Source organism: Sceloporus occidentalis, unplaced genomic scaffold (assembly GCF_023333645.1).
Source record: "Sceloporus occidentalis isolate IW3139 unplaced genomic scaffold, rSceOcc1.0.p SCAF_4, whole genome shotgun sequence".
Classification (NCBI taxonomy): Eukaryota; Metazoa; Chordata; class Lepidosauria; order Squamata; family Phrynosomatidae; genus Sceloporus; species Sceloporus occidentalis.
The window spans coordinates 19,434,354-19,459,812 of NW_028316984.1; the positions used below are offsets into that span (position 1 = coordinate 19,434,354).

At 38.6% G+C, this 25,459-nt stretch overlaps 1 protein-coding gene across 2 annotated transcripts in view; it reads right to left on the reverse strand.

Annotated features, from left to right (window-relative positions):
- PARD3B (par-3 family cell polarity regulator beta) overlaps nucleotides 1–25,459 on the reverse strand; it is a 574,817-nt gene that overhangs the window by 306,478 nt on the left and 242,880 nt on the right. For both annotated transcript variants that reach the window (XM_089519344.1, XM_089519343.1), the window contains exons 12-15: nucleotides 24,559–24,732; nucleotides 16,363–16,495; nucleotides 6,764–6,860; nucleotides 4,488–4,606 (exon numbers count right to left, since the gene is read on the reverse strand). In XM_089519344.1, coding sequence (XP_089375470.1) covers nucleotides 4,488–4,606; nucleotides 6,764–6,860; nucleotides 16,363–16,495; nucleotides 24,559–24,732 — 523 coding nt within the window. The remainder of the gene's footprint in view (nucleotides 1–4,487; nucleotides 4,607–6,763; nucleotides 6,861–16,362; nucleotides 16,496–24,558; nucleotides 24,733–25,459) is intronic.

Below are 25,459 nucleotides of genomic sequence, written 5' to 3' on the forward strand. Positions count from 1 at the left end.
CAAACAGGCTGGTCCCTGCGCCAGAGGATAAAAGGACATAAAACAGACATTAGGACTGAGAAAACACAAAAGTCGGTTGCAGAACATGTTAATCTTCTTGGGCTTTCCATCTTGGACCTCAGAACAGCAGTCCTTGAACAAAAGAACTACAAAGGAAGATTGAAAAGAGAAACAGTAGAATTGAAATGTATCCACAGATTCCAGTCCATCAGCAGTAGGTTGAACAGAGACAATGGTTTCCTAGCATACTACACACAGTTCAACACTATCTAACCCCCCCTCTGCAAGAGGGCACTCTTGACCAGCATCTTTGGTTCCCACACTACATTCCAATACTCATTCATATGGCTATCTCCTCTCCTTGGCAACATCCTTCCTCTTTCCATAATTGATATTGAACTTGCCACCTCATCTCCGTACCCACAAAGTTTTGAGTCTATAAAAGCTCATGCTACCAGCTTATCTCTTTAAGTCTGTCTCAAATGTACTGTAAGATCCCTTTGCATACACATTATTATTAGTTATTTTTTGGGACTGGATAGAGAATAGCTTGAATTTAATATCTTCTAGTGTACAGTTCTAGCAAAAACTTCACTTCTTCTTTTTTTTATTGTTCAGACATTTGCAAGCCTTTTCCTTGCATATAAGGCCTCCTTTGTCTTCGTTTCTGCAATTAAACCAGGAAGTCCCTAATTAACAACTATTTCCTATTTTGTCCAAATCAGGAAATTATGGTTGTCACTTTCAGAATAAACTAGGATGTTAAACCAACTTCAAACCATAGTTGAACACTCTTTGTTTTTTGCAAGCTGGAAGCCTCTTTGTTTGGATGAAATGGGAATCCATGTTTAGGACTGATTGTCATGTGTTGTGAGGTGCACTGTCTGGAGACAGAAGGTCCCTGCCTATCTCAGCTTACTAACCCAAAATATGAACATGACCAATGTTTCCTGGACAAAACTGGCAGACTTTTTAATGCTTTTTTACTGGTCTCTTATTGGTTGTCTGAAATACTCATTAAACTACGCAATTCAGGTTGAATCTACACTGCAGAAATAATGTAGTCTGACACTGCTTTAACTGCCATGGCTCAGTGCCATAGAATCCTGGCATTTGTAGTTTTGAGAGATATTTAGCTTTCTCTGTCAAAGAGCTCTGGTGCCACAAGCTACAAATCCCAGAATTCCACAGAACTGAGCCATAGTGGTTAAAGTGGTGTCAACCTGGATTATTCCTGCAATGCAGAGGCAGATTTAATCAGTAATTTGAAGACACTGCCCTTGTTCTAAATGCCATTACTACCTGATATTGCACCCATGAGCTCCTATCTTCATAAATTATCAGGCATATTGGACCCCCAATCTGATTATAGAAGGGCACAAATTCATAATCGCATTTAGGAACCAATAATTATTGTTCAAGGAGCTTCATAATTGTAAAACCGCTATGATTTCTGCAAGATGAGTACTTTGATTAGTTTTATTGCTGGACTACAGAGAGTAAGAGATCCGTTTCAGTTAGTTAACCAACGTATGAATGGGTAAAATCCATTTTTTTCTTAGACATAACCTCTACAGGTTGTGTAAACAAATTCTTAGTATATAAATAATTAGCGTTCATGAGGAATGGCGAGCACATGTATTTTGCATATGGCTTTGCCTATAAAAATACTGAATTATCAATATAAATATATTCAGATACTTTGTGTATCATTCCTTCATGTCTGAGATATTTATGCCACCAGTACTGAACGTATGAACTGGTTTGTGCTGTCAGCAAGCTTCAAAGCATTAGAAGAGGAACTATTTTTGTTAGTCAGGAGAATATTTTTACCCACACATATCTTTTTATCCCCCACCTCGCCATGCTCAGAAGCCTGCCCTTTTAAAGCTTCTGGGAGAAGAACTCCCTTTTGCAAAATAAACATTTGCATACATAAAATTCAGCAGAAAAATGGTGAAACAAAAATTATATCAACTGCAAATGCCTTGTTCTTGTTGTTTTTAATTTGAATGTCCTAGTTTGCAGAGATGCTGACTGCTCTAGATTGTCCATCATTCAGTTACTCAGTTAAGGCTGTTGAAATTCTATACATCTTCGCAACAAAGGCACAACTCAGCAACTGGTATGGAATCCTAAGGTTCTCTGTTATCTACTTTCTCTAAAAACAAGATTTTAAACCCTACACTGTGGCAAGAATAGTTGAAACCCATAGGTAGGATCGGCTGAAGGCTGAAAAATTTAAGGAAATCCTTGGGTTTGACAGGAAAAGTTCCAGATCTTTTCATCTATGTTTCTTTGTAATTCAGCATTGTCAAATCCTTTACCTACCAGTTCATATTCTATTAAAATTATCATTATTTCAAGCCGAGTAATTATGAAGGTGCAAGATTGGTTGGGTCTCACTTCATACTATGGCTAGAACTGATAAGCCATTGATTCCAAACTTTGTAAAGCTGTCATTTGCAATAGATAATGATAGTGGTGGTGGTGATGAGGATGATAGTATCCCATCATATATAGCACAGAATCTCAGGGCAGCATGCAAGTAAAGAATTATGAAGTAAAGCAGACAGCTGTCTTCATCAAGTGTTTGAATTTAAGACAGGAGATTCTTATTGTTGTATAATCACGGCAATGTAATGAAGTAAAGGAGGATAACATTTTTTGGTAAGACACTTAAACTAGTCAACCAGAAGAAAAACCCTCTGCTCAGTGTCCACAAAGTGTTAAGGTAACAGAGATGTATCTTAGATGTAGAACAGGTAAGAGCTGGCAGAATTTCAAGAATGGGAAATGCCTCCACAAAACTGGCGGAACGGACAAGCAAGGGGAATAACTGTTGGAAAACAAGCAGTTACGTGGACAGTGTTGGGCTAGGCCTTCCTATCCAAATCCTCAGAGGATCTCATGGTGAAATGTAGAAAGGTAAGTAGTTTAGGCTGTCTAGTTTGTCACAATTCACGCATTTTCTTCACATTTTTTAAAAAAAGAATTCTTTAATAACCCGGTAACTTTCACAACTTGTTTTTACACTTTACAGTATAACATTCTTGCAACATTCAGCAACATGTATTTTCCTTTTCTTTTTAATTAAAGACCACTTTCTTTTATTACACATGTTTAAGGCTACAAGTCAACTACCAAAGCTACCAAGCCCTGGGATGACAACAATGGAGGAATCCAAACTCTCCCCAAAAGTGGGCACAACGTTTTCAAACATGTACAAGGAGGAAGACCCCAAATGCTTTCCCCTGAGGTCTAAAAACCCGTGATATGCAAAGGAAATGTGTAGCTTGAGAAAGTTAAATCCAGCTCCCAGACTGGGGAGTTGAAAAGCTTCTGCAGCTTCCTCTTTATATACCCAGAGAGAAAACTGTAGAATCAATATTGACTGGCATTTTTGCACATTATGGGAAAGCTGAGTCCCTTCCGTTCATAAGATTCGTTTCATCTATGCAACAAATGATATAGTGTGTGAAGGTGACTTCTTTTCAACTGAACATGCACACAGGGACCCAGGAATTGTGTTTTCAGATGTGTGCTTCCTTTTGACATTAACAGGTTCTTTGCTAAGGTGAACCAACAGTGTCGCAATATCTAAAAAAGATCTACTGCCAACATGAGTTGAGAGATGGGGAGGTAAGGAACACTGAGATACAGTTATAGTACTGCACTGCTCTACTTTAATGTCTCAAAATCATCATTTTTGTCTTAAAACCATCTGAAAACCTTAACCACAAATTTCATTTCCAAAAAGCTAAGCCCATGCAGTGTTGACAATGACTATGAACTGTGGTTCTGTCCAAAACATGTATGACGCATCAAACCCTGATAGTACAGACAGGTCTGAAGAGCACAGTGGCACTGAACATAGCCTGATTGTCAAAACGATTTCTACAGCTGATGATAAAACACAAGCCCAAGCTGAAATATCCACCTGCAACCCATAGTAACTGTGTGCAAAAGATCTGCTACCTTTCTCCACAGAAAGCAATTTCAGATGAAATTGTTATATGCTGTGCTTACAGTGTGGAAACTATTTTCAAACACACTTCAATATATTCTGCAGAGCTCTGTTAGCGAGGCACAATGGTGCCACCAATCAAATGTCTGTAAAAGTCAGCCAAGAACTTCTCAACTTTATTATTTCTTATTGTCAACAAGGAAGTATTTCTATTTAAGGTGTTACTTTTTGTACTTCACTGAAATAAGCAAAATGCTCCATGTGTAAAATGTGATTTCACTGCACCGAGTTCAAGACCTCAAAAACAATCTCTAAATTTTGTTCTCTAGATCCACGTGACATTTTTTAATATAAAATAAAACAAAATAAAACATGGTACTACAATGGCAGATTTTTCCAGTTCTGCCTAGTTTGGCTCTAACAGTTTACTTTCAAACAATATGCATTTGAGAACCAAAATCATGAAATACATGCTGAGGCTAAAAAGGATTATTATTGTGTTCCCACCACTCCTTCTTACCAAGATCCATGCTCTTGGATGCTTTCAGATTAATTGATTCCGGCTGCTTGGCCAGTGTCAACGATCTGAAGTTGATGTGCTGATCTGGTAAATATGCTGCTGCTGAATCTGCTAGTGAGCTGTGGGAGGAAAGCACATGAGAAAAAAGAAGAAAAGGCAGTAGCTGAAAAACAAATGAAGTAATTAAACCTCATCCAGTATAAATGTATCTTGCCCTCTTCAGTCAATCACATTTCTTCTCTGACCTATCCTTTGCACTGACTCTGATTTTATTTAGAGAAACTCAACGGTGCAAAAAAAGAAAAAAAGGAAAAAGAAGATGGGTTTTCACCATCTGTCTATTTTGCAACCATGATAAAGATGAAAAGAAGGCTACCATCAAATGCATGTGTCATTATCACATTTTTAAAGTAAAGTGAATAAACCTGCTACGGCAATCTATGTCTCACCCCATAGTTAAAGAATGTGAATATCTAAAGAAGCAGCAAAATCAAGACTAGGCTCCTGAAATGTTTTACCTTTCAAGATATATCTGTGTCAGTTTCAGATTAAATCTGAAAATAATAAACAGCTGTCTGTGCTACACCAAGTGGGACTTCACTCTGAATACAGACTGTTTTCATGGATGTAATTAAGTGCAGCCTGTTCAACTTGAGGTAGTGCAAAGGTTGCTTGGAGAACTAAGTCCATCCCCATGCATTTTGTCTCTCCTGACTTGTAAGATCTGTCAGAGGAAGGGTAGCTAAGTAGGTGATGGAGATTGATAATGCCTTGTATGCTGCCCTGAGATCTCATGATATGGGGTTGGATATAAACGTTTAAATAAATAAACATCTCTTTGAAAGACAGCCTCATTCTGGCTTCTCTAAAGCAACTGGTGGCAACAACTTCAATGCAGAAGTCTTCACTGTCCCCCATCCACTCCAGAGCAGTATCAATCAGCTTCTAATAGCCTTTTTAAAAGCAATATTTTTGAACATGTAATAGCCTCAGAACTCAAAGTTTTCTTCCTTTTTAACCTGGGTTCAATCCTTGGTTATAATTAACAAACTGACATTTGATTCAGGCAGGAAGGAGTGTCCTGTTGGTCACTAGGTGCTTCAGCCTGGGGTTTTGAGTACATCTTCTGTAAACAATGGAGTATCTGATTGTACTAATGTTCAGTTTTTACATCTAGTACTGCTCCTGGATGGTGAGGTGGCAGTGAAGGCTGGCAGTGCTTTTGCCCATTTTTGGTTGGTGTGCCCACTGCATTGCAACAGGAGAAGGTAGATCTCACCATTGTCTTGATCACTTCACATTTAGATCACATGGGGTTGATTTCAAGGAATATTTGAAATATTCCGGTTGCTCCAAAATGTAGTGGCTTCACTGTTATTTTGCACGATCAAGAACCAGTGGTCTTGAAAGATCTATAGTAGCCTCTAGCTTGTTTCTAAGTTCTTATCTGTGAGGTTCTAAACACTGTGGGGTCAGGTTACATTAAAGATTATCTTCTTTTTTGTGAGCCTGTGTGGGTTCCCCCCCCCCCAATGATCTGAGCATCTGGTTCACGTCTTACTTCCCAACAAGGTGAAGTTGGTATGGACTCAAAAGAGTGTGTGTTCTATGTAGCTGGACGTTGGTTGTAAAACACTTTCCCCAGAGAGGCTAGGCTTTATTTTCCTTTTGATGGCTGATGAATACAACATTGTTGAGCATAGCTTTAAATAATTAATGTCATTGCTGTTTTTATTACTAATCGCTGCTTTTACTGTGTAAAACATTGTTCAGGTCTTTTTTTAACATTATGTATTTTATTGTTTTCATTTGGATATGACTTTCAGCTCTCAAAGTGAATGAACTGAGGGCTGCAAATAAAGAACTATATATATTTTAAAAAATAATGAATATGTCCCAACCTGATGATCTGTAAAATATGCCACAAAGAATTTCACCAATTTCAACCAAAAAAAAATGACAACAGTAACAATAACAGCACAACAATAATATGTATACTTCCCTCCAAACCCCTCCTCCTCTATGAAAGTGGGAATGACAATTAATCACAATCTAATCTTGTGGATACAAGTTAGATTTTTCTAAAAACCCACAGCTATACCATATATCTATCCACTTATAGCAATAGTCATAAGTAGCCTTAAAAGATTAAGAAAGCTGTAAGTCTGAGCAATATATAAATATGTTCTGTTGCAAATTCAACACCATAAAGCAAAATATTTTTAACACACATTGTGTTCTAGAAATAAAATCATAAATAGTAAACATCTTCAAACCTATGGTTGTAATCTGTGAGCAGCTCATCACTAGGATGTGGAGGCAATGGGGGTGGGACTTCATTTTCAGCCATGCCACTCTCAGATGTATGAAGCTCTGAAATTAAGGGGGGAAATTAATAAACTATGGTACCAGCAAATACATTACATCTATTTGCTGATCAAGAACTGAACTGGCATGCCTGCATGTCTTTTGAAGCTAGTGAGAAATTATACAAATCTCCAAACTAACTAAACTAGAATTAAAATTACACCAAGCAGAAAATATATCCCTTAGGATTTTCAAAAGACCCGATTTTCCCATTTGCACATGCATAATTAAAGATAAACACATTGAAATTCTCCTTATGGTGAAGTTCTATATTGGTTTTATTAATTTCAATGGATATTCTCCCCCTCCACACAAAATTTATGTGTAAACTGAGACTTGAATAAAACATTCAAGCATAAAACATAGTGGTAACACCAACTGTATCTTTGCATGCCTGAGCTGTTTACCTGTTCTGTACCTTATCTACAAATTGAGGTTAGCCTCAAATTTTTATGGGCTCCATAAACAGAATGCCATTAGGCCTGTATCTACCCACTTCTGTCTTGAGGAAAGGCCAGACAAAAAATTAACAAACAAGAATACATCTCTAATGCAGCTGAAGTGAGCACAAAATGACAGCATGCCCACGAGTTTCCTGTAACATCCCCATTGGAGCCTTGGCAGGCATTTTAGCTTGCCATATTGAAAATAGCCTCCATATTTCTCCCCTCACAAAAACAACTGCCTAAATTAAATTACCTTCTCTTGCAAGAGAACAGGAAAACTATGAGATATAACTAATGAATTAATCACTGAGTTTTGCCATCACAGAACTGGTGTCCTGATTAAGCTGTTGCTGATACAAGTCCAACTTTCTGGCATATTCAAATACTGCAGCCTCATGCATAGATCCCAGCTATCATGCTTTTAAATGACCAAGAGGCAAAGAAAGGCCTTGATTAGCTATTCTCTAGGACGAAGGATGAGGCCATTTCCCCCCAACATGCTCCAAACAATTTGTACAGACTATGTAAGCACAGTTGTAATCATCACAAACACAGTAACAGGATAACAACACTGACAAAGAAGCATATATTGGATCAATTCAGTTTCCACAAAGTGCTTTGATGCAGGTGCTGCCAAATCAATCCTGCTGGACATGTTTCCACACTAGAGGGTCGATTGCCATATTCTTTTCTCACTTTACTTTCCTCACTTTTATGAAGAATCCACACAATACCATCCTCCAGTCATTGTCCTCCTCTGTCAGTCCTTTCATCTCTCCAGAAAGTGTAGCCTTTTCTTTCTTTTTCTTTTTGGTAGGTTGTTTAGCTAATGTTGTACTGGAAAAGTAACCCATTGTAAGTCAGGACACTGCTAAACCTAACCCTTTATTTCATAGAGATTACTTATATGACTTCTTATCTTGAGATAACATTTTATCTGTGATTTGTTACTTATAATTCGGTAGTTTGATTGGGACTAAAGTGATCTGAAAGTGAGATATTTGTTCTAGATAAACAAGTATTCTTGTTTCAAAAAGATCAAGTAGTAAACAACTACTTGATAGCTGCAGTCTCAGGCTCTGGAGCTTAATGACATAGCTTTGAAAACAAGAATATTTTACATAGGTGTGGAGGAAGAGACAGCAGAAGGTGAGCCTGGGGTTCTGTGAGGTTGAACCTCCCCAGTCTTAGAGAGTCTTTTGGGAGATGAAGGCTTTCATGGCCGGCATCCATGGATTTTTGTGGGTATTTCGGGCTATGTGACCATGTTCTTGAAGAGTTTATTCCTGATGTTTCACCAGCATCTATGGCTGACATCTTCAGCATTCTCTGAAGATGCCAGCCACAGATGCTGGCAAATAAACTCTTCTAGAACATGCCACATAGCCTGAAAAACCCACAAATTTTTTTTGGGAGAGTTTGTTGGGTCACGAATGAGGGTTAGTTGGGGAAAGGCTGGTTGGTGTGTTTGGAGCCTAGTGGAAGCTTTACTGTGTGACCAGTAGTGTCTATCGTTCTCTTGTAGTTTGGTGATCTTTTGTCTGTTGGGACAAGGCTGATTGTTTGGGTGAGCTGAGTGGAGGTGTGATTGTGTGTGTTTTTAAGTACTCTATTGTTCCATTGAATGTACTCCCAGGTCCCTTCCTGAGCACTTGGTCAGGATCTTGGTCAGAGGGTGTGAGTCAGAGTCTTAGCTGGGAAGGAGCTAGCGGCAAATAGCTTTCCCATAAAGTTGAAGTCTCAGGCTGTGGGTCTGACATGATGTCTCAGGAGGTGTGTTGCCTCCCTAGGGCAAAAATTCATGATGTGACTGTGAGGCTGACAAGAAAGGGTATAATGAACCATCCCTTGATTTAAACATACAAATAATTAAAAATGTTGATGATGGTTTCACATTGGTTTCAACATATGGCAACCTAATGAACGAGAGACCTCCAATAACCCCAATCATGAACACCACTTCTTACGTCTTGCAGAATTGGGGCCACTGCTTTCTTTACTCAGTCTATCCATCTGTATTGCAGTCTTCCTCTTTTCATACTGCTTTCCATTTCCCCAGCATTATCATCTTTTCCAGTGAGTCCTGTTGCCTATCTGTATGTACAGAGTATGATAGTCTCGGTTTAGTTATCTCGTCTTCTAGATAGAATTCAGTCCTGATTTGCTCTAAGATGCATTCATTTGACTTTTGAACAGTCCATGACACCTGCAGATCTCTTCTCCAGCAACAATTTCAAATGAGTTCATCTCCTTGTCAGTTTCCTTCACTGTTCAGCTTTCTCTACTGTTGAACTTTCTTAATAGTACAAAGCAATCAGAAATACTATCGCCTGAATGATTCTGACTTTGGTATTTAATGTTATGTCTCTGCAATTGAGGATCTTACCTAGTTCTTTCATGGCTATCTTTCCACATTTTTAGTTTTCTGATTTCTTCAATGAAGAAATTAAGTAACTGAATGTAATTTGGATTGAACTCTACAAATACAGTTTAAAAACACAAAAACCAATAGCAGACAGGGAGAAGAACCAAAACAGGCCGGTAAGGACAGACAATGGACAGAAAAGGTGGAATGGAGGAGAGAGAAAAAGTAATATGGTTGACAGGGTGGGTGGGGAGGAGATGAAATAGATTGGAATTGTGCACAGAAGTACTCCATGGTGCAAAATTTCATAATAGGGCCCTCCTGTACAGTCAAAATAGCTCTTTATTCTAGAATGGGTGGCACTGTTTTTTTTAAAAAAAGGCAAATTCTAACTTCTCTTATATCTATCTCAAAAGTTCCAAAAAGACATCTGCAATTAAATTATATACATGTAGATAATGTAAATGTAATCAACTAATTAATTGGATAAGGAAGACATGAATAATAAACCAGAATTCTTCATTTCGTTGATGGCCCTAAAATGAAGTAACACTTCCAACTGTAGGTGCCTATATTTCATTTAAGATTCACTATATGGAGCCATTACTTAAGGCTACCATTAGAACAAAGACTTGCTTCTTTGTCACAGAAATGACAGCAAGTTCCCCTGTAGCTTTATAATTCTGGAGGAAGTTAGAAACCTTCTGATGAGGCAGATTCCAGTAATCTTTCAGCAACAGAAATGTGAAATTGCTGGCACTGAAAGTAAGATTTCTTTGAAGAGGTTGTACTTTAAAAAATGCTGTCTTTGCACAACATCTTGGCAGAGGAACAAACTGAGGACCTCTGGGTGGCAAGTATTAGATTATTCATATAAAAATAGACTGAATGCTGGCATTTCAGTATTGGATTTTAAAGCATTTCTTCAAATCATCATAAGGAAAGCAAATTTTTTTTTAAAAAAAATGTCTCTTAACTTCTTACAACAATATTAGAAATTTTCTTTCAAGATTCCCAAATGAGCTGGTAGAGATTTGCAAAAGTTGGTGGACATTTATAGAACACAAAAGAAGGACCACAATGAAACATTTCCGCTTCCTATTGTGTATGGTGTGATCCAAACTAATACTGCTAGGCCATAATGCCTAATACTGAAGTTACTGCTATAATTCATTTTTATAATGCAATTAAGGGGCTGTACACATGGGTCAAAAGGCCCATGTTCCCCATGGCCTCGCATCATGGCCTGGCCATCAGCTACAGGTCAGGATCAGGCAGACGAGATGTGGATCTGGCCCCAAAAGCCCTTAAGCTGGTCTAAAAAGAGAGGCTGTTTGCAGTTGAGTTTCTCTACTGTGAAAGCAGACAGATCTCACAGGTCCATGTGCCTCTTACCTGTCACCGCTATCACATCCACTCTGAAGACTTCCATTGCAGCCTGTGATGTTGGAAGGGGGTGCCTGGTGTAACCAGACATGCCATGGTGGGGACCTTCAAAGAGGATGCGACAGCAGGAGAAGGTAAGGGGTGAACAACTTGGGCACTGACCTGGTTCAACACCACAGGCAGGATATCATGGGGCTGGGCTGTGGTATCTTGCCCATCTGACTAGGTCCTAGGAAACCTATAAGGTTTCAAGTAGCCAAGTATTTTGGGATTACAGTTGTTCGTTCCATTATGTGGGGGATCTGTTCCGGACCACCACCACCCCCGCGTAAGGGAAAAACGGTGATGCTCAAGCCTCATTCAAGTGAATGGAGCTTGTGCTTGTGGTGGCCCATGGCCTGTAGAAACACACTCACCATGGGCGTGCACGCCATTGCCTTTTATGTCATATGGCGCTGCTCCTTCCGGTGCGGTTTCCATCATATGCTGGAAGCCGCATAAGGCACAGCCACATATGACATGGGCACACTGAATTATTTTTCCTTCCTAACACGATGACAAAAAAAGTTTGCCTTTTCTCACTGATCTTATCATCTGCATTCTGAACCACCTATATCCCATCTAAACCATCTCCTCTACTCTGTAGTGTCCTGCCCCTATTGATTAACAATTTATCATTTGTCCTTTTCAAAGGATGTCCACTAGTTCCTTGCTTCCCCTTGCCAAACCATCTTTTTTGTGCTTTCATTCTTCCTTCTCACAGCCCTTTGTTATAAACCCAATACAATGTCTAGGTCTGTTATTTCTATTTAGTGAAAGCTACATATTCAACAAGAGGGACCATCACTGTGTTATTTACACATCATGATCTTAGAATGTATAACAAGAGTGGGAGGGGAGATCCAAAAATGTATAACAATGTGATTTGGGATCAGGCTGGCATATGGGGAGGGTGCATCATTCCAAGAATATATTTGTTCACACAGCAGTATTAATAATTTGGTTGATAATTTTCATAGTTTTTTTCCCCCAGCTACATGAATCAGAATTTTAATCTCACACATCGTGCTATTTCTGTCTTGACTATTTCGTTTTCTGGTGTTTTGTCTTCTTCATCTCTTTTATTTAAATTGTCATTATCATTTGTTAAACACTAACTAGTTTGTGTGTCTTTTTCGGAAGGAAGGTGAGGAAAATTAGGACGCTTGTTTTTGAATTTCTGTTGTTTAGCATCTATCAAACAGTGAAAACAGGAAACAAAATTACTTCCCCCCCATCATCAACACATAGGTTAGTATCTGCTAACACTTAAAAATACCAGTAGCATTTGATACTCTAAGCACCTTACAAAATAAAGAACAAGAAGAGACAACTGAAGACTTATGTGATAGAATAATTTCATTGAGATTGTTTTAAAATGATTAAAACTTTAAATCTTCGCATAGTGGTTTCTGCTCCTAAGCTCTGCAGAAACATTTAAATTTTGTATTGAGAATTTCAGCTTCTCCCACTTTACTTGTTAAACAACTGGGAATGATTGGGATGTCATGATAAGTACAAGAAAAATGGTTAAAGGAATCTTCCATCTGTTATTTGCTTATCAAGACATTCTATTTGCAATTTGTCTTTCCCCTTACAAGTAAAAGAAATAACTCGACATCAAACAATGAATTATTTCTCTGATTTGTCAAAGGAGAAACAAGCCAGAATTCTAGCTCCTGCCAGTCTCGACAGCACAATAAACAAACCAGGATGGAAAGTATATGGTTTGTATAGCTTCTCTTGGTGCATCCATGGAGCACCATGCACTTTTTAAATGTGTGTCCCATCTTTCCCCCAATATGAGACCTGCTACCACTTACAGTGTACATTAAAACAAAATGCAGTGCAGTTAAAGCAATGCATAGTATAAAGGCTTTCTTTAAAAAATAAACAAGCCTTATAAAATATTTAAAACAGTTGAAAATACATTTTAAAAATAATAGAGATAAATATACAGCATACCCCCCAAAAAGACTCTTATGTCATTTAAATTAAAATGGGAAGAGATATAGGTAAAAGTAAGTCAGAGGGCATCATTGAGTGCATCTCAGCCCAGCAATGTATACTCAGCACCAAAAATGAGCTCAAAGTTCTTTCAATATACATACAAAAATATAAATTTCTGTTTCACCACCCCATGTTTTCTTTGCTAGCTAAAATAAGTAAACACAGAAATAAATACATATGCAGAAGTTGTTATCAAATTAAATAATTGGGAATCAAAAATCTTCTGTGATCTATCTGAAATTCCAGAACTTCAAAAGTTACTTTTTAAAAGTAATTCATTCTTATTACTTTATGTATTTGATAAATAAGGGGCGCTTTCCATTCGCAAGGGTTTGGTTCTGTCCCTCCACCTCACAAATGGAAAAAACAGTGGGCACTCAAGTCTATATTAGTCAGTGGGCAGCGATGTGTGCGCATGTACCTGTGTCAGCATGTCAATGGGTGTGGGCCGCCATTGGCTAATGTGGGGCGGGACAATCTGTGGAACTTTCTATCTGCAAATGGCACGCCTGCCAATACGATGGGCCCACTATAATTTATTGTGGTTACTCACTCTATTTTTGAATTACTGCTGTGCTCATTGTACTGCTCCCCATCCCCTATCATTTTTCTTTTTAAAAGAGCACTGTTGTCTGATAAAATAATGTCATAAAAATTTATGTAGAAAATCCAGTCATTAAAAATGTCTTTTAAAAGTGACTAGAAAATGTAACCTCACAGCTTCATTTGAGTAATTTCATTCTCACTCATCATATTACTTTTGAAATGCAACTTCATTAAATCTTCATTGCTCCCCCTCTCTCCCACCCAGGTAACTCGCTACAGGGAACTATATTTCTTGTACTGTAACTCATTTCCCAAGCTTTGTGTCAATCACACAGCAGAGGCGAGAATATACAACTGATACCAATTTCCCTCCCAGCTGCAGCCTCCTGAAAACCTGCTCCTAAGGATTGGAGGACCCTAAGAGAAAACGTGAGAGGTGGCAAAGGAAGATGATGGGGGGAATGAGAAATGGGAGGTCATTACTCTTCTCCCCCACCACCTTCTGTAAACAACATGCCAAAAACAGGGAGTACTCTGTGAGGTCTCACACAATGCTTTTCCACAAGGAGTGTATCCATAGAAATAAAGCAGTTTTGATGCCACTTTATCATTTCTCTTCCCTATGGGATTTGTAGTTTGGTGAAGCACCAGAACTCTCTGACAGACCAGGCTGAATGCCTCACCAAACTACAAATCCCAGGATTCCACAGGATGGAGCCACGACATTTAAAGTTGTGTCAATCTCCTTTATTTCTTCAGTGTGGAAGAGCTATTCAGGCAAGGTTCAAGCAATGAGGATTTCTGCTAAGAAAAAAAACACTTATACCAACACAGCATGGCAGAAACTGTTGATTTTTCTTTGACAGAATTATTTTACCAAGTGGCTCGTTCTCAGGCCAGGGGTAACTGGGAGTCCTTTAAACCACCCTTAATCTTTTTGTACAGTAGGAATGGAAAACCTTGTTTACTTCCCAACTGTCCTCTCTTAGGTGAGGTACCTCTTGCAGGACCTGTTTCCCTGCGGGGTTTGATCTCCACTTCTGTGTGTTCCTCCATCACTCAGGCCACCACATATTAGTAAGCACAGCTTTATTAAGTATAAAACAGTATTCAGATTAACAAAACAATATTGTCCTCTGAAGGCTTAAGCCTGCCTGCATTACATATCAGCTCATTCATACATCTAGAAAGGTTAGCTTCACCTAATACATACATTAAAAAGCACCCTTCTGCTGCCCAGGTTTGTTGTGAATCACGGTGGGTTTCCCACAACCTCAGCATCCCTGCTACAGTAACCCATATGGCAAAGCTGAGGTTGACTGATAATCTCTTTCACATTTTGGAAATAACGTATTGTTTCCTGCTTTTTGCTGTTGTTGCTCTTAGCAACAATGTCCAGGGATGTTGCCTTTCATCATTATAACTGCAACAACATTCATGCTCAGGTTGTGTGTGTGTGTGTTTTAGTAGTAACAAGTATTGTTTCTTCATCACTTAAAACTTTGAAAAATTTTCACCAATCTTTCTATATGTTAAAGAGTTCTATTGGGGAGATAATTGAAAAATAAGGCACTACTAACAAGCAATACAGTGCTCCCTTCCCTTATGTGTGGGGTTCGTTCCGGACCCACTTTCTCTGTGTAAGGGGAAAATCGGGTATGCTTGCACCCCATTGAAAATAATGGGGTGCATGCATGCGATGCAGCGAGGTGCACACCATGGGCGCACGCACCATTCACTAGATTCTCCCACACAGAAATGTAGCCTGCATATGGCACAGGATCACTGTATAATGTCTTATTTTTTGCCAATAATTTGTAGTTAATGTCAACATAGATTCCTTTCCTTCAAAGTTACACTGTGGAGAGCAAAATATAGCCTTTCAGATGTTGCTGGAGTGCCCCTAACAATAGGCCTGGTCAGCACAGCCCATGGTGGGGGATGCAGGGAGTTTCATTTGGCTCACTTGTTTTAAATCCCATGCCTGGATCTCTTCCTCTGTACTACAAGTGTCTAGCCACATGTAAAGTTAAATAGTTATTACTAATGAGGGGAAGTAATAGGGAACTTTGAAGGAACTAGACAAGGTCCTGAAGTGCACAGATATACAACCAAACACTAAAGTTGGGATTGTCCATACCATTGTATTTCCCATCACTATGTGAGAGCTGGACAGTGAAGAAAGTTAATCTAACTATGCATAAGTGTGGCCTACAAACTCATTTATTTTTTCAGATAGTTTAAAAGTTTTGTTACAATTTAAATAATTTTAAGTTTTTTTACATACCTCTATTCCCATAAACAGTAATAGACACAAAATACAATTTAGAAACAAAGAACTAAATATACATCCATAAAACAATAAAAACAAGTGTTATATCAGAACCATATATATGTATTTAAGAACAATGGAATCATTTAAGACCTGTAGGAAACAAACTCTACAGTTGCAATTGGCATCTGCAATCTGTTTTATATCCAGTGTTAAGTGTTGGGGCAGCAAACTAGGAACTGTCACTTAAACTAGGAAAGTTTGCCAAGAATCTAATTCATGGGATCTGAGTCAGCTTTTCCCACCTTCCCTGAAATCTTCATGTCTTACAAACTCTGCACTTATTCTAATTAACTGCCTTCTGAGTTGATGTGAGATCCTGAAAACAACAAAGAAGAAGAAGTTGTTAAAAGCAAAACTTAAAGTAGGATGCATAGCACTCACCTTTCAACCTCTCCTGGGGGCAATATGTGACAAAACAGTGCATAGCAGCATCACTACACCTTGGAATGCTTGAAAAATTAACATTCCCGTCAATGTCCAGTTTTGAAAATGGTGCAACAGGATCTGTGTGCTCCTAAAGGAAAACCAAATCCACACTTTACTGGTGTAAAAATACTTAATCATTTCTTAAGTTATTAAATTTATATTCCATTTTTTCACAAAAAGTATGCATATCATTAACAATAAAATAATATGAAAATAACCATGTTATAATTACAACATCAAACTCCTCAAATAAGAAAACATTTCAAAAAAAGGGATGGCAGCACTTATCAAATTATATCTTAGATATCAAGTCTGCTTGGTGAAAAGTGTCTGTCTGCTAGGAAAAGGAAAGCAAATTTAGTACTGCATTGGGCACTGTCTGCATAGGTCAAATAAACCAGCCTCCCCGACCCTCTCAGTGGCGAGTTCCAGTGACACAGGGCCCAACCCCCAAGTCTGGCATGAACAGTCCAGCCGATGTCCAGCCCATTCAGCACCAACACTGGGGTATACCCCTCTTAAAACTGTATCTTATTTGGATTAACTTTCAATTTGCTTGTTCCAAAGCCCTCCATTCCAACTCTAGGTAGCTGTTTAAAATGTGTCCCACTGTGCCAGTGGCAGTGATGAGTTGCTAGCTCTGAGGTCAAAATATGGTGCCCAGCCATGTGCCTCATTCTGATCTGAGAAGTGAGAGACTCACTACTGCCACACCAAGTGGCACAGTGGGACACACATGCGAACAGCTGCTTGGCATCAGAACGGAGAGCTTGAGGTAACTAGGTGAGGTTTTCAGTAGATAATATATCCTCCTCCTCCTCCTCCTCCTCCTCCTCCTCCTCCTCCTCCACCGCCGCCTCAAACAACAGTAATGATGAAACAAAGATGACCAGAAAAAGCTTTGTCTTATCTGGATTAAGATTCAATTTGACTAACCAAGACCTCAAACAGATGGTTACCATTGGGCAGATCCGGGGCGGGGTGTGCACATGATCTGGATCGCTCAGAGGCTGCACCAGAGCCACTGAATGTGGCCCAAAACTGTAGGCACCACATTTGGGACCATGACATCTGGTTGTTGCGGTCCAGTGGCAGTCCCAGGCCAATTGGGGTAGGAATGGTTTCTGGCCGCTCCTTCTGCCTCATCTGCTTTGCCCTCATGCTTCCTTAAAATATCACCTCTCCTACTGCAAATAGCACTCAATTTGTGCATAATTTATACAGTGTTCATTCCACATTTGTGTCAAAACTGCTTCCAGTTCTACCAGAGCTGTTAGTTTTCATCTTGAATTTAGACCAGAGAAGGTTATGCTGGAGGTAGGAAATGGAAGAAATTGGCTTTCCTTTTTCACCCATCTTCTCTACTGCTTCTTTCATTGCAACTGTTCTCCTGGTAGCCATCATTTTTCTGGCCGAGAATGTCCATCAGAATGAATGGTGCAATTCCATTCATTGTGCACTATTGTTCTGAGTGACACTATAAAAATCACATCCATGGTGAACACAGAGATGAGCCACAATTAGTTGCTTCCCAGAATTATTTTGCACCCTATGTCCTGAAACCTATTGCCAATTCCCAACTAATGCAGGCCATTGAATCAATGGGATTTACCTGTGTGTTGATTCAACAATTGATTCATTGGATTTATTCTAGTTGGGACTATCCAGCAGGCCTTATGAATGGAGCTAGAAATAGAGGAGGGGACATAACCTCACAAAACGTTTTCAGCAACAAGTTTATGCTTTCCTGATTTTTGTGGGGTGGGAGAGTGGGCATTCCTTAATCCCAATTGACTCTCTTGCTTTCCGTAACACCATCTGACAGACTATGTAACATTGTGGCATAACCTTACTCAGTGAGTGATTTCTGATTAGCTATGATCACCTAATTCAAGAGAGAAAAGAATCACAAAGGGAAGAAAAAGCAATAGAGTCCAGGGGGAACTACAATGGACTGTAGTATTTCTATTCTATTTCTAGTCAAAGTAAAATAGTATTTGGGCCAGAAAACAGAAACTAGAGAATACTCGGCACAGCCCCAGATGATACCCATCAAAGGCAGAATGCACGATAGAGTTTCTTCTGACCACAACTGGCTTCCCATTATTACTCCATCTGTGAAGGCAGCTTGTAGCCTTGTCAAGACAAGAAAAACTGTGCCAACAGTAATTTTTTGACAGCCAGCTGGTTCCCTTCTCTCAGTGGCTGCCACATATGTGCTGTAATGAATGCATACCAGAATGGGTTTGGAAGGAAATGGCAAACCCTTAACCCATGTTTCAATGCTTTTTGGCTTTTAAAAGTTTTTTTTTCTGTCCCGTCAATAACCATTCCAAATTTCTTTTGACATTTGCTTTGTAGAAATAAACAATTTACTAGACTGAATTAGTTTTAAAGGACTAATTAACTGAGCTACTGTTAAAAAAAATTGGCTATCTCCCCCATACTTCCACAACAATTAAAACCACACTGTCTTCATTTGTAACTATTCAAAAAACAATGTCAACTAGCTCTCTGTTTCACATATCTAAATTCTTGAACAAAATATTCCAAGGAACAAAAACTTGCAATTGATTTTTAGAGGTATGATTACAAAATTTGGACTCTTTCATAATGGGCTGGAATCCAACAAATGTCGACATAATCTAAGTACCGCCAAAATCAATGGGAGAAGTTAGCCATGACCTAACTTAAGCTCCATGGATTTCAAAGGGAGCAAAACTCAGTGGGGTCTGGACGCAAGCCAGTTCCTTCTACTCCTTACATTGTTTCCAATTCTTCTTCAAAATGGTTGGGGAGATTTTAAAGACTTCATGAAAAGAGGCAGAGGAACTTCCTGATCCATGAGCAAACGATTCTTTTGTGTAGCACTGGATTTCATCTTCTCCGTACATATACTGGGGATAGTACTATTGCAACATTCGTGCACATGAGGATAAATAATTTCCACAGTTTTCCCACCACTGCAGAGAAAACAGGAATCTTGTACAACAAAACTATCTGATTATTTTTTAATATTAGTTTGTGGGTTGTTACATGCTTTTTTTTCCTTTTAAGACTTTTATGTGCAAGACTGCTGGGGTTTGGTTCCAGGATTTCCCATGGACAGAAAAATTTGTGGTAACTCAAGTCCCATTAAATAGAGTTGCATAGTAGAATGGTGGCTCTTATATAAATTGTCAAAAGCAAATCTTGTTTTTTAGAATGTATACATATTTTAAATAATTTCAAACCAGGGATGTTTGAATCCATGGATATGTATCCATGGCGCCTTGAGTCCCTATATTGGGAGAAAGGCAGGATATAAGAAAATAAAATAGTAATAAATATAAGAATATGGAGAGCTTACTGTAAAATATAGAGCAATGAAGATAAATAAAGGAAGCCCAACATCATAAAAAGGTGTATCAGTCAAGAGAAGAAGCTGAAGTTTGGTGTGAAACAACAGAAGAAGCCAGTGAAGGGAAACATATAGTGGAGTTGCATGTTTTGCCTATGAATGGAAAAACAGAGTGCTGAAGAGGTTGACAAGAAAGATAATAGGGTTTATACTGAGAGACAGAAAAGACAATGAACAAGTCATTAAAGTAGTCAACACAAGAAGGTCTGAACAAGAGCTTTAGTAGAGTTGGTAGATTTTTTAAAAATACAATTTAGGAAGCATCAGAAACAGGAAACAGACAAAGGCATGAAGAAATCTATGAACTGTAGCAAAAGCTGACAAAGGTTTAATGACATGTTTAGAAAAGAACTCATGCTGCTTAGCATATATAAGAAGATCAGAGATTTCACACAAAACAATTTCTAGAATGCAGTGTTTGAAAGCCAGCCAGAAAGAGTCCAGAACAAGAGTAAGAAGAAAGAAAAATGAAGCACTTAGAACAGAAAAACCTCTCAAGCACTTGAAGATGAAGTAAGGTAAAGAAAAGAAAAGCAGGACAGTAGTTCAAGAGAAGGTAATTGCTCAGAAGGGTTTTTTTTTAAGATTTGAAGAAGCAAGAAGCATGTTTAAAACAGGAAAGCATAATATCAAACAGCAAGATTAAAGACAAGAATAAGAGAGAGAGAAAACATATGGATCAATTATGAAAATGGAAAGCCAAGTAATAAGTTTTGATTCAGTTGTGGACAATTGCCAGGGTTTGGGGCAGCACATTGGCCCCCAAAGTATCTTCAACTGCTTTAACACCCTTGTCATACTTCTCTATCTTTGGCTTTTTTTTAACTTTTAAAAATATCTATAATGATGTTTTCAAGATAAAAAAAACACCGCTTAGACAGTGGACAGCCAATCACAATGTACCTTCAGTGCCTTCTGAGCTGTTTTTGGCCTATAAGAAACCAAACCAGGAAGTAAACAATAAGTCAATACTTTTAATAACGTTTTAGTAAAAATTTAGTAAAAGAGCAAATAAAATTTAGAGGGGTAAACCTCCCTCCTCCCCCCCAAAATGGGGGAGGCACCTTGAAATCAAACTTTGGGGCTGGTGATTGGCATATGAGATACAATTTCTCTGCCCCTGTTTTAAGGACAAATGTGTGGTAAGAGATGAAAGGAAACAAGGAAAAAGAGCAAGAAGATCTAGTACAATGGACATGGCAGAAATAAGTAGAAATGCAAGGAATGGGCAAAGGAGAAACCATTAGTAAACTGAAACTGAAGGTGAAAAGAAAACTGGGACTGCATCTGCACTGCAGAAACAATCCAGTTTGACACTGCTTTAACTGCCCTGGATCAATTCTATGAAATTCTGGGAACTGTAGATTTGTGAGAAGTATAGCCTTCTCTGTCTGAGAGCTCTGGTGTCACAACAAACTGTGATTCCCAGAATTCCATAGCTATGAATTAGAATTCCATGAGTCATGGCAGTTAATGTGGTGTCAAACTGGATTATTTTTGCAGTGCAGATGCAGCCTGGGTGAGAGCAGAAAAGAAAGATTAAGAATGAACAAGAGGAAGCCACAAATTCATAACTAAAAAGAATCAAACAGAGTGAGATTTGTGAAGTCGAACACTTTCATGGCTGGCATCCATGGTTTTTTTGTGGGTTTTTCGGGCTATGTGGCCATGTTCTGGAAGAATTTATACCTGATGTTTCACCTGCATCTGTGGCTGGCATCTTGAAGATGCCAGCCACAGATGCAGGCAAAACGTCGGGAATAAATTCTTCCAGAACATGGCCACATAGCCTGAAAAATCCACAACAAACTATAGAGTGAGGTTTCTCCAGAGATCTTTCAGCATCATTAATGCAAGAATGAAACAGCATAGTAAGGGAAACAACCAAGATTAGGAGGAGGTGGATAAAACATACAGAAGGAAATGAGGATACAGTCAAGTAGAGGGATGTAAACCCTTGGTTCGGATTTTGGCATGATCTCAACAAGAGGACTCACACCTGTAAGACTGTTTTCTTTTAAAGAAATTGTACAAATGGTTTTAGTGCACACTATTATTGCTGCTGCTTAGCTGCATGTATGTTTAAAAGCAGAAGTACTGGATGGGTTGTTTGCATCATTTTGATCAATTGGGCTTTTTTTCTGTGCAGGGTTTACATCTTATATAAACTGCAGAAACCTACAGGAAGGAGGGGGAGAGGGAGCACTTTTCTTGTTCTTGCACTGGAGGTGAGAAATCTTTTAGAGATTATTGATTTCTCAACAAGTTGTCTCAACATGTCTATATTGATATATTATGGTAAATGAAAAAAATCCCCTTATTTTTCCTTTGCTTCCAGGCCTTCACATTGCTAGGCTTACATGTGCACACACAACCTGCTCCAAAATCAGCCAATACATAGTCCATTTGCTCTATAGTTGCAAGTGGAGATAATAGATCCTCCATTGTAAAAGGAATGACATTTTGAAAGAAGTTGGAAGCAAAGAAAGGAGGAAGGCTTGCAACAATTTATAGTGCATATCCTGGAGTGGGGGAGTTAGCAAAATAATAATAATAATAGTTTATTCTTATATACCGCTATTCCTTATACAAGATCATAGCGGTGTACAGTTAAAAACAACATTAAAAACAACATTAAAACAAGAAGAATAAACCACCAAGCTGGAAAGAAATAAAGGGAAATGTCATCTCTTCTCCTTCCCACTCTTCAGATACTACTCATATCACACCAGTATGTAAATGGAGCACCTTTGAGAGCGAAAGAAGCTGTAGCATAAACGTTGGTAGACTTGGAGGGCTCAATCTGGGCTGCTGCCACAGTCCTAAACTGGGTGCCAAAATGGAGTGATATTTTACCACTTCTTTGTGGGCCAGTTCTTTGGGCTGGTTCTTCCAGTCACATTCAGAGTGTGCGTCATCTGAATACCAAACCCCCAATGCAGCCCAACAGCGGTCCCTTTGGGCTGTCTGTTTGAAGCCCTGGTCTTTTTCCTCAGTTGCATGGAATGAACTGGTGCCCAGGAAGGGCCTTTATAATCAGACTGTAAATGCAAAACTTGTGGTTATAGTGATAAGGGAACAGGTTCAGTTTTAATTATGGTTATATGAGGGATAAATGCAGGAGGAAAAATGTTGCCTAGACCAGGATGGATGGATGACCACATGGATGGTGAAGGGAGGTTTGGAATGTGATGTGTTCAGGCTGGAAACCAGAAAAGAGATTATGTTAAAACTGGCTAAAAGAAGCTTTGTGAGGCTGGAGATTTAACCAGTTTAATGTAGTATAATACATGTAGTATGACAGGAAACCATTGCCTGTGTTCATCCCACTGTTGATGGACTAGAGTTGTAGATGTATTATAATTCAGCTGTTTCTCTTTCCAATCTTCCTGTGCAGATTTTTATTGTTGTTGTTGTTGTTCAAGGATTACTCTTAGCCAATTTAACACATCTCCTTTCTCATTCTCAGCCTGCACAAGCCCCATTCCAAAACTCCTTCCACCATTCATATGGTCAACCACCCACCCTGGTCTTAGTCATCTTTCCTCTTGCCCTTGTCCTTCCAAGTTGGTGCTTTGTGGCTCTAGGAAAAAAGGGACACACACGCTGCAGTACTTTACTGTAGGATCCAACTTAACAGTAATAAAACTACCATCTAAATAATACACCAAACTTATCTTTATGAATAAGAGAATGCAGTTCAGCATTAAACAGTTCAGCATCAACTTTCAACAAAACCTCCATTGCTGTTACAAATTAATATGTATCTTTTGTACTACAATTTGCTGTTCTTGTATATATTTCGGACTAAAACAGAGGGGCAAGCTATTACTAAACACAGGTACCTAGTGGGAGAGGCAGCTTTAAATTAACAGCAACAGGGGGTGAGGGTGAGGGATTTGCTTTTCCAGCTCTTTGATAAACAGCAGAATCAATAGCTGAACAACTGATCAGTATGCTGCCTAATTAGAGTATTCAGTTAGTGCAACAGAGCTGTCATGAAAAGGTTCCATTAGTGTCCCAGCCAATACAAAAATAATGGATTTTTAAACATATCCTGCTATACCAAGCTGGGATGCAGCAGGGAGGGAAGTAGTTCAGGTATGGGGGAAAATGGGTCATGGCCCTCTTTGCTATAGTCTTCAGCCTCAAATGGAATTAGAATTGAACTGCAAGCACATCCTATAAAAATTAATTTCTGTTCAAAATGAGTTTTATTCAATCAAGAACTCATTGGGTATTCTTGAAAGGGCATGTGCTAGAAGTGTGTGCATATTTCATACCTCTGAGTGATATACAAGTGGAAGGAAGCTTTTGGTATAGGGTTACAAGTAGAGATTTGATGCAAAATTGGATGTTGGAAAACCTCATTTGAAAAGCAGAATTGTGAAGGGTACTGAACATTTCACTGGACTAACAGGACTCTGGTTTGTGAATAAAAATACCAGGTAATTATTCATCAAAGAAGGGAAGACTTATTTTTCTTTTTTGTTCATGTTGTTAATTTACTACTACAGGAGGTAGATGCCAATGGCAGGCTCATGGACATGAATGCCAGGACATGTCTTGTAGGAGTCACAGCACAGGCATCTTCTGAACTTCTCCATTAACTAATGTTTACAAATGCAGCTTCAGAATGAACAAAGTAACAATGCCAACTATAGCAAACAATAGCAGTTCACCTTCCCACAACAATAGTTAAATAATGATGAACATAACTTTCAGAAATTAATGGAGAAAAAAAATTATACCACTTCCATCTGCCTATCCAGCCTCCTGAGAACCACTAGCTGAATCATTCCACGAATGTTGCCTTCCATAGACATGGAACGTCTCAAGGTCTCCATGGCTTCATGGTTTGATTTTCCAAGCAGAGATTCCCCATTCACTGCAATAAGCTGATCGTTTTTTCGCAGTCGACCATCCTACAAAATAAAAGAGTATTACATGTATTCACATGAACAAAATCAGTGCAGGAAGTGGAATGCATTTTTAAATGTACTTAAGCAATCTGATAAAGTTTTCCATAAAGCTCGTAAATGCACATGTTTTATGAATATCTGTTTATATTTATCATTCTCATTACCTGTACCTTGCAAAGCACATTATAAATATGGCACATGGAGAAGCTGGATAGAAAAGTCTCATCTTGGTTATTAGCTTTCTCAAAGACTGAAACAAATGTGACAGAAACAACCTACCAAAAGAAAATTTGGCAGATCACTGAATTATTATTCATGCCAAAAGAATAAATAGATTCCAAAATCTGGTCTTTACAATCAGTCCAAGAAAAATAAGGTTAAAATAACTGCAGCAGCACTCCACCCTAAAGAACAATCTGATTACCATAAGAATAATATCCCCCACACTTTATATATATAAAAATTATAGAATGTCAAATATTAAAATTTAATAGATTCATTTGTATATCCTTCATTATCAGCATAACAATAATAAGAAACAAAGACAAACTCCTAATAGTCCTAAATCTAATCTTAGAGATTTCCTCTATCAGCATTAACACCTGCCAGTGCTGTCACAATCTTTTAGCTCTGTCACAGTTCTGCTGTTAATATTTCATTAGCTCTTGATTTTATATATACAGTTGGCCCTCCATTTTCATGGGAGATCCATTCCAGACACACACCGCAA